Source organism: Oryza brachyantha, chromosome 5 (assembly GCF_000231095.2).
Source record: "Oryza brachyantha chromosome 5, ObraRS2, whole genome shotgun sequence".
NCBI lineage: Eukaryota > Viridiplantae > Streptophyta > Magnoliopsida > Poales > Poaceae > Oryza > Oryza brachyantha.
This window is the reverse complement of record NC_023167.2, coordinates 2480362-2493757: the sequence shown is the minus strand read 5'-3', so window position 1 is coordinate 2493757 and position 13396 is coordinate 2480362. Positions and strand designations below refer to the sequence as shown.

The 13396-nt window shown below is 42.5% G+C and overlaps 3 protein-coding genes across 4 annotated transcripts; 1 reads left to right on the top strand and 2 right to left on the bottom strand.

The window, feature by feature from the left end:
* Window positions 1–107: 107 nt before the first annotated feature.
* On the top strand, window positions 108–1850 carry LOC102723052 (60S ribosomal protein L8). The gene is made up of 2 exons (XM_006654005.3): window positions 108–615; window positions 1283–1850. Exons 1-2 carry the CDS (start codon window positions 176–178, stop codon window positions 1626–1628), a joined length of 786 nt encoding a protein of 261 aa, XP_006654068.1. The 5' UTR covers window positions 108–175; the 3' UTR covers window positions 1629–1850.
* Window positions 1851–2544: 694 nt separating this feature from the next.
* LOC102718837 lies at window positions 2545–5869 on the bottom strand. 2 transcript variants are annotated; one of them, XM_006654947.3, is made up of 3 exons: window positions 5667–5869; window positions 5008–5105; window positions 2545–3715 (listed from the first exon to the last, which is right to left on the bottom strand). In XM_006654947.3, the coding sequence occupies exons 1-3, from the start codon at window positions 5781–5783 to the stop codon at window positions 3070–3072; spliced, it is 861 nt and encodes a 286-aa protein (XP_006655010.1). In that variant the 5' UTR covers window positions 5784–5869; the 3' UTR covers window positions 2545–3069. The 2 variants fall into 2 exon arrangements, with proteins under 2 accessions (XP_006655010.1, XP_015692886.1); XM_015837400.2 differs by lacking the exon at window positions 5667–5869 and adding an exon at window positions 5432–5570 and having other exon boundaries at window positions 2659–3715.
* A 1796-nt stretch (window positions 5870–7665) lies between these two features.
* LOC121054409 (benzyl alcohol O-benzoyltransferase-like) lies at window positions 7666–9242 on the bottom strand. The gene has a single exon (XM_040523903.1). It carries the CDS (start codon window positions 9240–9242, stop codon window positions 7869–7871), a length of 1374 nt encoding a protein of 457 aa, XP_040379837.1. The 3' UTR covers window positions 7666–7868.
* Between the last annotated feature and the right edge of the window lie 4154 nt (window positions 9243–13396).

The window sequence follows — 13396 nt, the reverse complement described above, 5'->3', positions numbered from 1 at the left end:
GATCGACCGCATCCTCCATCGCAGCCGTCCGCGCTAGGGCAATCGCTCCCCGAAACACCACGCCGACGTCTATATAAATGCTCCACCTTCTCCCTCCTCCCACCCTAGCCGCGCCCGCCTCCGCCATTTCCCCTCGCGCCGCCGCCGCCCCCGCCGCTGCCTCGCCGCCGACGAGATGGGTCGCGTGATCCGCGCGCAGCGTAAGGGTGCGGGGTCCGTGTTCAAGTCCCACACCCACCACCGCAAGGGCCCGGCGAGGTTCAGGTCGCTGGACTTCGGCGAGCGCAACGGGTACCTCAAGGGCGTCGTCACCGACGTCATCCACGACCCCGGCCGCGGCGCGCCGCTCGCCAAGGTGACGTTCCGCCACCCGTTCCGGTACAAGCACCAGAAGGAGCTGTTCGTCGCAGCGGAGGGGATGTACACGGGGCAGTTCGTCTACTGCGGCCGCCGCGCCACGCTCTCCATCGGCAACGTGCTCCCGATCCGCTCCGTGCCCGAGGGAGCCGTCGTCTGCAACGTCGAGCACCACGTCGGCGACCGCGGCGTCTTCGCCAGGGCGTCCGGTGACTACGCCATCGTCATCAGCCACAACCCCGACAACGGCACCTCCAGGTCCAATACACACTTCCTTCACCTCGAATTGATCGCATGTATTAGATCTGTTCATCCCCGTAGCTATTGTTTGATCTGAACTGATTTTGTGCATGATAAGAACTCATCTGTTAGAAATCAACCAATCTCTGTATAGCTGAAGTGATTTGGTGCGTGATAAGACTCATCTGTTAGAAATCAATCAATCTCTGTATAGTTGGATGTGATTTGTGTCTGTGTTACACTTTTTTGCCTTAGATTGAATGCTTAACATGTTAGTTCAAGGTAAAATGTAATTTGGTTAGGATAATCTGTCCGCCTTACACGATACTCGTTATAACGAAATGTTATAGAGCAGAACCAATAGCTAACATTGTTTGCCAACAATCCTAAGTATGGTTCTGTATGTTCAATCATCATGGTTATGGGTGTTTATGTATGATTAATATAGTTGACCTATGTATGCTTTCTAGCTGTTAATTCTGTTTGTGCTGATCATTTTGCAAACTATTGATCACACTGTAATTTCCTGTTCGTTTACACTGCTATTCTTGTTTAGTTGCCATGGTTGCTTCTGCTGGACTGAAGTCTTTTTTGTGGGATTGTTGTGTACACACGCATATCTTTTATACAATGTTCAATTCATAGTCTTGTATAGTCCCTGCAACTCACTGTTTCCCACTTGCAGGATCAAGCTCCCATCTGGCGCCAAGAAGATCGTCCCGAGCAGCTGCCGCGCCATGATTGGCCAGGTCGCCGGCGGTGGCAGGACCGAGAAGCCGATGCTCAAGGCCGGAAACGCCTACCACAAGTACCGCGTGAAGAGGAACAGCTGGCCTAAGGTGCGTGGTGTGGCCATGAACCCAGTCGAGCATCCCCACGGAGGAGGTAACCACCAGCACATCGGCCACGCCTCCACCGTCCGCCGCGACGCCCCGCCGGGTCAGAAGGTCGGTCTCATCGCCGCGAGGAGGACTGGCCGTCTCAGAGGCCAGGCCGCCGCCACCGCCGCCAAGGCCGACAAGGCCACTTAGAGAGCCGCTGTTACTTATTGTTGGTTATCAATATCCCGCCGCCATGCTTATCGCTAGCTTGAAGTTGAAGGACATGTGTTCCAGTATGGTCGTGTTTTTTGCTTGCAACTCTGGTGACATTGTGATGAATGTTCGCAGTTTTCGTGGTCATTGTCTGGATTCTAAACTCCGCCGCCTAAACAAGTTTTTACCTGGTTATTTAACCCTTGAGTTGTTGAATTAGCTCATGGTAATAGTTAAAAGTTAACCTTGTTCTTGTTCTTGCTGGTAGATGCTCGTTTAGTCGTGAGCTCATCTGCTCGTTGTACGTTTCAGAGAGTGCTCCCGTGGAAACGGTGTGATATTTCCATATTAGAACGAAAAATTATAATATGGAGTTTCTCTCTCACTTAAGAGAAGAGAACAATTATAACATGATAGCTAATCGGAAAAGAACCTATTCTAAATAACCATCCACATTAGAATATGAACAATTAATTTTGAATAAATTGTTAGGAATGCTCCTAATATGTGAAGATGGGATGGAAGTTGGGAGAAAACCCACTCCTTTATTAAAATTTTCTAATAAATCTAAACCATTCATTGTTAGTTAAAATTTAGTACGTACATAAACTTTTCTCCAATTTTCACCCCGCTCACCAAACAAATGGTTTCCTTCTTTAAACTGCCGATCCTCCTTCCTCAGGCGCTAGAAAAACGTGGACTCAAACCTGTGGTTATTTACTTCATCTTTTTACTTATATTTATGTTTGTAAGTTAAAATTTAAATTTTTAATCTTAAATTTGAAATTGATTTTAGGGTTTTTTCATCGGAGTTTATTTTTCAGCCTTGCTCGTCTTTTATGGAAATTAAAATACTATATAACTATATAGAAACGAAAAGGTCCAATTCAAGATCAATTGCGGCATTTGAATCTGCATCTGCATCCTCGGAGCAAGGTCGTAGCATAGCTAATCAGCCTAAGCTTCCACTGATACAATACCTGACCCATCCTTCCATGCTGAAGTTGAGCGAGCTCTATTGCCCGCTTTGATTTTCTCTCCTCTTCTCCCTCTATCCAAGTCTCTCCTCTTCTTCTAAGCACAAATCTTACATTAATTCTTATACTCGTGTAATATCATTGCACTCACTCTCAGCAACCATGCTTCAGGTAGAGATCTTTCATCTAAAACAATTAGCTCCATTGGTGCATGATCCTAAGCGGCAAGGCTACCACAGAATGATGAATCAATTCATACAATTTTCAGGTTGAGCAGACAGAATCAAACCGCACTACAATACAGCGTTTCAGGGGTTAATTTTACTCCAGGCTACAATTTCAGGATTTCGCAAAATGGATGTTCATCTTAGGTGCTACAGTGGATTGAACATCCATCAGAATTACCATAAACATGAGCCAGGATATCCCAGTTTATAGAAAATGGCATGGTGTGCCCTCTGCTACCTATTCTTATCCCTGCTGCTTAGTTTACTACGATCATTATCCTCTTCCTTAAACTTGAGGTCACTCAGGCAATCATGCTGTTCACAGTCATGAATGTAACCTATATCATGCTCTGGTTGCCCATAGCTGTTTTCAGCCATCTGGTAACCAGCTTCCCTGATTGTTTCCCTAAGCGACGATGATCTTTCTGCCCCTTCCAAACCCTCCAGATGTTCATGCCGATGTTCATCCTCGTGGTCGTGAGCATGTTCTTGTTCTTGCTCTTGTCTGCCACAGAATGACAGTTCATATGCGTGTGGTCCCTGAACCCTCATTTGCACGGACCTCAGTAGCGCTGTTCGCCTCAGGTCAGCTCCATGGCACATATCATTCGGCGAAGATGGGAACCGACCTTCATTTTCAGAGCTACGGCGAGGATTAGAGCAGACAACCGACGAGAGTGAGCAACTCGGCAGAGGGTATGGGTTTGCGGATAAAAGACCAGATTGTGGTTTCTGGAATCGGTGAGGGGATGACATTGGACTGGTTGAAGGGCTGACCATTGCATCACTTTGACTCCCACCAGGGTTTAATTGAGTGTCATAGCACCGGTAGTCATCTGAGTCTTCAGACATTGGTGAGTATTGGGATATTATTTCATCCCTGCAAGGAGACAGATAACAAGAATCATGATGAAACGCAGGCCTGAAGCGGACCATAATATGTGCTGGGAAAATATAAGGGGCAAATTTGATTGAATAAAACTAGAAATGCATTTTTATCAGATACTCAAAACAGTGACAACTTTAGCTAATATAGAGAATTTAACTAAGTGTATTCATCAGCAAGTTGAAAATATTTACTTGTGGAGTTTCTATCACCAAACAAAATGCTCCCCCAGCTGCAGTTTCCACATGGCTTGTGTCATGGATATGAATGTTTGTAGGCATCGTGTTGCTTATCATGTGCTGGAACATGCCACAGATTTATGTTTCACGAGTTCTAACGTCATCATGTTGGTGCAAGTGTTCAAGCAATAATTGAGGAAACCAGACCACTCTTTCCAGAACATCCAGTTTACCCAATAAGCATAGAGGCAACCAACTGCTGTCCAGAATATCCATGAGCAACAGTGCACAGCAAACTCACTAGAATCAATTAAACAAAATCTAGAAATACCATACTTCCATTACGGTGTGGGAAATTGGGAACTCAGCATGAAGTTTGCAACTACAAGAAATCGAACTACTCACCCTACAAGATGTTATGTTGCGAGGTGCCTTAAGCCATCTGTAGATATGGCTTTCAGTTAAAGTAGAGATCTCGAGAATGACTTCTAGTTTTACTTTCGAGAACCCACAGGAGGTCTGCATGTTGTTCAATTAGTGCCCCTTGATTGAGTATGGGTTACAACCTCTCCCTTATAACACATGCTTACAACATACTACCTCCGTTTCATATTGTAAGACTTTCTAGTCTTGCCTAAATTCATCAATTGATGAATGTATATAATTTATATATATGCCTAGATTCATTAGCATCTATATAAATCTATGCAAGGCTAGAAAGTCTTATATTGTGAAACGGATGAAGTAGTAACTAGACACAAAAACACTATGATTCAGGGAAAAAACTTCAATTTTCTAAATTTTGATCACCCTAGTGCATCTATCCACTCAACCATTTTCAAGGGCAAAGGATGGATCGCATTACAACAGAAGTTGAAATAGAACAACTATATTTGCCTCTTCAAGTTGACTACTCATTAACTTCGGAAACTAAAAATGACTAATGTAAATATAACAATAAGACATCCACCATCATCTTCATATCTTCGATACTCAATAATCGATTCTTGACAATACAAGATTGAGCATGTAGACACAAACATATGCAGATGGAGTTCATCAGCTTGTAACTTGTAAGCAATGCACATGAAACCTGAGCACACATACCTGAAATAAGATGCATTCTCTGACCTGGCAGGGGACTCCATGATATTGTCAACCAGTGAATCTCCCACAGACAATCCATTCAAACTGGACGCCATTATCTGCAGCAGCCAATCTAGAGTACAATTAAAACACTGGAATTGGAATTGGAGCCTCGTTGTAATTTCATTCTAATTGGGAAATGGGAGGGAGAAAGAACATCTACCACACCAAGAACTGAAGCAACGCGACACCATTTACGACAATTGAGCATCCAAAACTACCCAAGAATTAGAGCCAAACGAGCACGGATCGAAACAAACAAGGATAGAAAGATTTAATCAACAAAACGAAGGGAGGGTGCAAAGAACCCCCAAAAAAAGGTAGCCCCAAAACCTGAAAAGCACTAGCAAATCGTCATAGTGCAATAAATCCGAAGGAAGCAAACCTAATCCCGGAATCCCATCTCGCTTCAATTCCCGGAAGAGAACCCCCCTCGCCGGCGCCGGGCGAAGCCTCGCTGTAGCCTGTACGGATACGGGCGAAACCGGCGCCCAATCCGAGCCGCGTGGCCACTCCCGCCCGGCCGCCCAAGAACACCAGACCAATAAACTCTCCCGGACGCGCGGCCATGGGGGCAAGAATCGAGGGGAGAGAGAGAGAGAGGGGGGGGGGGGAGTGACCTCGCTGAGGTAGCGCTTGTGGGAGTGGAGGTTGTCCACGTACACGTCCTCCTCCGGATCCCTCCCGCGCTTCCCGCCGCTCGAAGGCGGCGACATTGCCGCCTCGCCTCCCGCCATTCTTAGCCAGCCAGATCGCGAGGCGCCTCCTCCTCTGCTTCGTCGTCGTCTTCTCGGGGAGTTTGGCGAGTGCAGGAAGAAGAAGAAGAGAAGCTTCTGTTGTTGTTTTTTTCACCCTTTTTTTCCTTTCTTTTCTTTTGGCTACAAAATCATCGTTTGCAGTCCGGCCGGCCCATTCCCGGCCTGAGAAGAAAAACGAAGGCCCATAATACGTGTTCCTTTTTTCCACGTTATAAGTTTAACACTACATAAATTTATTTATTTGTATGATAATAAATCTAGACGCATATATAAAAGATATACATGAATAAATTTAGATAAACTTAAAAAATCTTATAACCTAAGTGCATTTTTATTTATAAAAAAAAACCATCTAATGGACTTCCACTAGACATGATTCTTTTGCGTCAGCTCCAACGCTGCTCCTCCGTGTATACGGTGCGGCTGCTCCATGCTTCTTTACCACCGACACCGACACTCTTCCCGTACTCGCTCGTGTCCTCTACGCTGCCTCGCGTAGCATTATCTGAGCGTAGCATTATCTGAACTAGATATCAGATAATTGATATCAAATAATATTTTTTAGTTTATAATTCATCTTGTTGTTCTTATAGTCGGCATGTTTTTTATGAGCTGTGAAAAAATGGATGCTGGTGAAATATATTTTTTCAATTAGATATGATAGTTTTTTTTTCATTCTAGGAAGTGCGGCCCTAAGGCCCTAACACATGATTAAAGACTGAGACACGTAATAAGTCCCTAACATTATTCAAATTTATATTGAAAGCGTACTCAACTAGTTGTTTTGGAAATTTGAATTACGACGAAAGTTATGAATATCCAAGATGTCAAATCCTCAAGAAGAAATCGTTCGCTATGCGTCTGGATGTGTCTCAAACAATTAAGAAAAAAGTGTGACCACGCTGGAAATCAACCATGGTACCTGATTGAAATGTCACGTTTGTAAATTTTCCAAACAATTACACACTCCTTTATCTTATAAGCATTTTTTTGTGTTTTCTAAAATGTACGTATCTAATTTCATTTAAAAAATCGTAAAAAGAATACTTATTTTGAAGGTCTTGGAGGAAATCTCGTACTCTGTCAAATCCTCTGGTCCTCCGTTCCACCAAGACTATATTTTTATTTTTATTTGTCCTGAAAAGACTTTATTTTTTGGACAACTATTAAATTAAAAAGTAGAGGATAAATACATTAGAATTAGAAAAATTATAAAAAAATGGTATTTTAGTTTTTTTATTTGCATGATATAGGTTAAAAATAATGTTTTTTCTTGGAACGGGAAACGTACATGACTTGGGCAGTGTTCGGCTGTGAGGAAAATGGAGGTAAGCTATCCGTCACGAAAAACATAGTAATAGATTAATACATGATTAATTAATTATTAAAAATATAAAATAAATTAATATGATTATTTAAAACAACTTTTCTATAATTTTTTTGTAAAAGATACACCGTTAGCAGTTCGGGAAGCATGCATGCGAAAAAAGAGGAGAGTTAGATATCTTATAGGCTACATCGAACGGGGCCTTAGAAGGTGATCTAGAGCCTTATATGAGTACCCGACTTACATAAATACTATTACATGTTTCATAATATAAGATGTTTGACATGCATGTCTTATTAAAAAATTTAGTATAAATATAAAAAATGATAAGTCGTGCTTAAAGTTCTTTTAATAATAAAATAAGTCACAAGCAAAATAAATAATATTTTCATAATTTTTTTAATAAGACAAATAGTCAAACATTACAAGTAAAAAAAGTCAAACATCTTATATTATGAAACAGAGAGACTAAATTACAGTTTCCATGGAAGTGTTCTACTTAAAATCATCAAAAGGAGATTTCTAACCCACAAATTTATATCTTCATAACAATAGTTTATGTTATCATCACGAAACTAAATAAATTTTACACCCATTTCAACTTTACTAACCATATGAATATGTTGCACACCCTCTACTCTTTTTTCTTAAATGTGATTAGTTCAAACATGAATTAATCAACATAATTTTTCAAAAAGCGGAGGGAGGTGTAACTCGATTACTTCATGCATGCATGCCTAGAGTCTTGCAGCTAAGCACGCTTCGGTAGCGTCAACGCCGGCGAGCCCTCTCGCCACCTCCACCACCAGCCGCTCCATTGCCGGCGCCGGCAGCCGCATCGGCACTTCGACTCCCTCCTCGCCGTCCCCGCCCCTCCCGGCGACGTGGAACGTCGCCAGCGTCGCCGTCGCCGGCCCGCCGTACGCGGCCTTCCCCCACCCGACGTCGACGTCGTGGATCCCCGACCGCGTGATGTCCGACACGACGTAGGTGCGCGCCACGGCGAACCGCGGCCGCCCGCGCGCCGCCATCAGGTCGGCTACCGACTGGAGGTGGCCCTCCTCCATGGCGCGCGCCTTGGCGGCCACCACGAGGCGGAGCGCGTGCGCGAACGGGCGGCGCCGCAGCTCCCCCGCCGGCGACTCGGCGACGGCGAAGGAGAATGCGTTGCCGTAGTAGCCGTCCGGGAGAGGCGCGCGGCCGCGGCCGCGGCCGCGGGCGTTCACGACGAACTGGACGCGCACCGCGTCGCCGGCGTCGTACTGGAGGGCGTTGGCGCGGCACCGCCACATGAAGGCGGCGATGAGGTCGAACCGCGTGCTCCGGGAGCCGAGCGCCGGCGGAACGAGCGCGCGCAGCGCGGCGATCTCGCGGCGGCCGAAGAAGAAGGGCCGGTGGACGAGCGCGTCGGCCGGCGAGACCTTGTCCCTGCCGGCGTCCGGCACCGGCTCGTACTCCGGGTGGTGGCGCGACACGACGCTTGGCGGCGGGCGGCGCGCCGAGAGGATCTCCCTCGCCCACACCGGCCGCACCGTCGGCGCGCCGGGCACCCCGCGCGTGAACTCGCTCACCGCCGTCAGGAACTGCACGACGCCGGCGGCGTCGGCGAGGCAGTGGCATATCTGGATCCCCAACACGAACCCCCCGCACCGCATGCGGGTGACCTGGAAGTAGAGCAGCGGCCGGCCGACGACGCCGCCGTCGGCGTACGCGCCTTCGGCGGCGCACAGGAACTCCTCGTGGCGCGGCACCGGCGGGCCGGTCACCACCCCGAGCTCCTCCACCTCCATCTCTGCCTCCGCCTCCACGAACACCGCGCCCTCGCCGGTGCACTCGACGAGCAGCTTCCTCCCGGGGCTGGCTTCGACGATGCGGCCGGCGAGCGGGTAGTAGTGCACCAGCGCCTCCGCCAGCGCGGCGCGGACCACAGCGGCCGGGTCGACGCCGTCCCTGGCCGCGCACCGGCGGTACAGGTAGATGCCGGAGCGGTAGAACCGGAGGCCCTCCTGGTCGTCGATGTCCGACAGCGGCTTGAACTCGTACGGCGTCGCCATCGCCGGCGCCACCAGCTCCGCCGCGCCCCGGCGCACCACCGACGACGTCGTCGCCATTCTAGCTAGCTCACACAGAACTTGGACACGTCGGCTGAATGGTTCTTGCTCGTGGTTGCTTGCGTTGTGTCGTGTGGTGTATATATAGGCGTGCGTGCTTGCATGGTCACTCAGGTGTGAGGATGACGTCATATGACGTCAGATGGGTTTCTGGACAAAAATTGTGGGCGGCGGTGTAGTGGTGTTCCACCTCGTGGACTTACTTATCGCTAAAATATTTTTTCTCTTTTGTTTTTATATTAGGAGAATGGAACACATGTTAGTCCCGTGAGATGTAAGATGGATAATCTCTTCAATTCGGTAATTCTATATTTTTTATCGTTTTACAGAAGAGTATGGTTAAACTTTTAAAACTTTGTCTATTAATAATTTTGAAATACGTGGTTTAAAATTATTATGACAATATGTATAGACGAGGTATAAAGTGTACTTTAATAAAAATATTTATTATTTATTTATTTATATTTAATATAAAGTCACAGTTAAAGATAGATTTAGAAGACCATGTCATTGTTCAAAATGATAATAATTATTAAACTGAACGGAGTAATAAGTTAGCATAATAGATTAAGGATAAAATATTGTATTGTACGATGATAGTTAAGGAAGAACTTACAAAGAAGATTTCGTTTTTTAAGTAGTATACAGAGACAGAGATATGGAAAGATCGAATTAGGAAATGCAGGTACGTCGGAATATTACACTTATGAGTCTAGCCCCTTAGCATACATGTGGAGGTAGAAGATAAATCTATAGCCTCATTGGCATTTTCAGGTTTACATAAACAGAGCATTCATATGCCACTTAGCCACTAGTGCATAGATCGATCCTCTCCCTTCCAAATATCCCACCAAATGTGGGGCGTTTAACTTTTTACCCCTCTTACGAATATTCAAGAGAGCCTAGTCATAGACAGCGAGTGACAAATCTGTTTTGGCTACCTGTAAGAGTAGCAAAAAAGTAAAATTTCCCACCAAATGTTTGTAATCAATGCATGGATACGTTTGATTTTGCTGTAGTTTACTTGCTCTTCTACATCAGTATTCATCGGTCAAGATTTTCATAAGCTTTTTCCTTGATTTTTACATATATGTTTTTCGAATTATTAAATCATGTGTTTTTTAAAAAATCTATATATAAATTAATCATGTTATATTTCTAAAATATATACTTTTTAATTTATAATAGTTAATTTTATCGTATATACTATTAAATAGCTTAAAAAAAGGAAAATTTTCAGTCTTCATCTTCCTGCGCCCAAAATTCAGTTTTTCAGAAAGCAAAGTGACGTGTTATGTGTAAGTTATCACGCCATGGTTGCTCAATTATCATATACATGTAGTGGTATATTGTCTTGGTGTTTATTTTTCTCGTGGCCGTGGTTTGCATTGGTTTTTTTATGTACTCCCTCCGTAGTTAAATAGATAATATTAGTAACTTTCTGGTACATGTTTAATTATTCATATAATTAAAAGGTTTATGAAAATATACGAATTTAAGTTATAATTAAAATAAATTTAGTAATAAATTCAATCATATAATAAAATAAATGATAATTACATAAGTTTTTGAATTAGACGAATAGTATTTTCCTACTTCAATTCATTAATACAGTAACTAGTCATTCTTGGTTTGTTAAAAAAAGAGATTTTTCACAAAAATACATAAACTTCGATCAAACTATTGCAAGCTACATAAATATAAGGTATATGACAACACACGATATAGCATTAAGTTTGTAATGCAGCTAAAAATTTAAGGGAGAGCATGACAAAGTTACATATTCAACACCGATTTATTACAAATCACTAGGGATCTAAACTCTAAACATCTACTTTTTTGCGATAATTTTACTAAATCTGATAGTTTTGCGGTATTTTATCTTAAATACATAGTTTTGGGATAGATGTGGTGCTAAATCTATAGTTTCGTGATAATTTGTTTGACCAAAATTTATCTACTTCTGAAAATTTTAATATTAACAAAAATAATATTAATTGATTCATATACTAGAGCAGGCTTAATTTGACCCTACTTAACTACGAAATTCTACCACATGTGACTAATAACTTTCGACGTTGTTACACTAGATATCGATCGACCAGTCAGCTCTCAGCTGGTGTTGAATCAGACCAGGAACATATGGAGCAAATGATCAGCAAATTAAAGTGATTCAGCCACTACCATAGACTCTTCCATCTTCTTTTGAACTGGGATGAAATTAATACTCTTCCATCTATTGACCACCATCAGCAGATAATCACATAGGGTCATTGTCATAAAAAAATCAATTGACCTAGCTATTTACAAACAAAAATAATTTATAAGTAAAACTGTTATATACAAGAACAATCTAAAAGCAAGGACTGAAAAATAAATTACAATAAAAAACCTAAAATCAACACTAAATTTAAGATTTAAATTTTACTAGCTTATAAGCATAAGCACAACCCAGCAGACGAGGACGATAATCATAGCGTAAAAAGCTACACGTGTCGGCTTTGTGCGAATTCTGAAGTTTTGACATTGAGGTTTCATGGACTCCACGAGAGCGCACGATGGACGACCCCTTCGTGGACAGCTCCGGTCAGCTCGTCGTTGCCGGAATGCGCCGGCGCCGGAGTAGTCGTCGTCGGCGTGTGGGAGACGGCGGTGGTGGTTGGCTGGCCAGCTGATAATCTTACCGGTCACCACTGATTCGGTCTTTGGTTGACTGCTAATTCGGATTAAAGTCGCAGTGCAGCACAAGATTAAAGTCTTCTTGAGAGAAAAAAAATCACTATTGTGGTTAGTCTTTAGGGGAAAGATGAGATTAGTTGGAGAGGTGTTCGACATGTGGTTAGGCTAATGTTCAACTTAGATATATTTTGGTTTAAGAACATCAAAGTTGAAATATTTTGAATAATAATTAAGTTAGTATGGAAATATGTTTGGCGTATAAAAATTTCATAAGGTATTAGTTTTATGGCGGTTAGAAAGTTATTCCAGAAATTACTAGTCAAGTTTAGTCTCGAGGACTTTCTAAAGTAAAATTAAACCTTGTAAAAGTAAACAGAGGGAGCAGTTGGTATGGTGGGCAATAAATTAAAGTGAGTACTATCAAAATTCTCTGTAATTTTGGGTTTATTCTAAGTCAAACATTTTTAAGTTTGGCTAAGTTTATTTATATAAACATACAACAATATTTTCAGCACAAAACGATATGCTATAAAAATATACTTAATGATGGACTTAATATACCTATTATTTAAAAGGCCTTAATCAAAATTAAAGATATTTAACTTAGAAAAAAAATCCAAAGTGATTTATAATATGAAACGAGAGAATAGTTCTAATTGACTTGTGGATATTTGTTGAAAATTATACTCTTTTTATAATGAAAGTAACGTTGGAAGAGAAATATTTTTTTTCAAATAAAATATTTCCATAGCTTACTCCGAATTTTTTTTCCTATCATCTGAGCTCTAATTAAATTAAATCCGTGGACTTTGGTCGTCGGTGATTGAAACGTTGATAGTGCAACTTCATGGAGAGGATACTGGCCAACCTCATATTGGAGTAGTGGAGCTGGCTAAAGTCTTTTTTTTTTCAATCTTGCATTGCCCTACCAATCTATCTGGTGCAAGATTAGATGATCTTTGGTGACAGCTTTTAGATTTCTCAGTGTTTAGCAAACTACTATTGTTTTAATCTATGTCACAGAAGATAGTATTTAATATTAAAAAAATAAAACAATTGAAAAGATCTAACAGTTAGTTAGCATATTTGTAGTGTCTAATATGTAAAACAAACTAATACTTAACTCATCTTGTTTGTTCCAGAAAGATTTTATTTTTTGAGCAATGGTTGCATTAGAGTTCGGTAAACTATGGGACATCTGCATTAATGATTTAAAAAGGTAGAGAATAAATGTATTGAGGTTTAAACAAATATTGGGTATTCTAGTTGTTATAGCTTATGTAAGTAGATTAAAAATAAAGTCTTTTTAGGGCGGATGGAGTAGAATATAAGCGCAGCGCAACAATGGCAAACTAAGCCATAACTATAACTATAGCTTGTTTGAGTTGTCAATAGTATATTGTGGTTACATAACTATGTCCAATTGATGTAAGCCAGCACACTAGTATGAACAACCAGTATGGTTATGTTCTCCC

Bases quoted from the DNA above. Each gene is read 5' to 3' on its own strand.
- LOC102718837 (XM_006654947.3), bottom strand. From the start codon at position 5,783: ATGGCGGGAGGCGAGGCGGCAATGTCGCCGCCTTCGAGCGGCGGGAAG. The intron at 5,106-5,666 runs GTCACTCCCCCC...TGGCTGCTGCAG, and splicing joins ACAAGCGCTACCTCAGCGAG to ATAATGGCGTCCAGTTTGAA. The intron at 3,716-5,007 runs GTATGTGTGCTC...GTCTCCTTGCAG, and splicing joins GAGAATGCATCTTATTTCAG to GGATGAAATAATATCCCAAT.
- LOC102723052 (XM_006654005.3), top strand. From the start codon at position 176: ATGGGTCGCGTGATCCGCGCGCAGCGTAAGGGTGCGGGGTCCGTGTTC. The intron at 616-1,282 runs GTCCAATACACA...TCCCACTTGCAG, and splicing joins CCCGACAACGGCACCTCCAG to GATCAAGCTCCCATCTGGCG.
- LOC121054409 (XM_040523903.1), bottom strand. From the start codon at position 9,242: ATGGCGACGACGTCGTCGGTGGTGCGCCGGGGCGCGGCGGAGCTGGTG.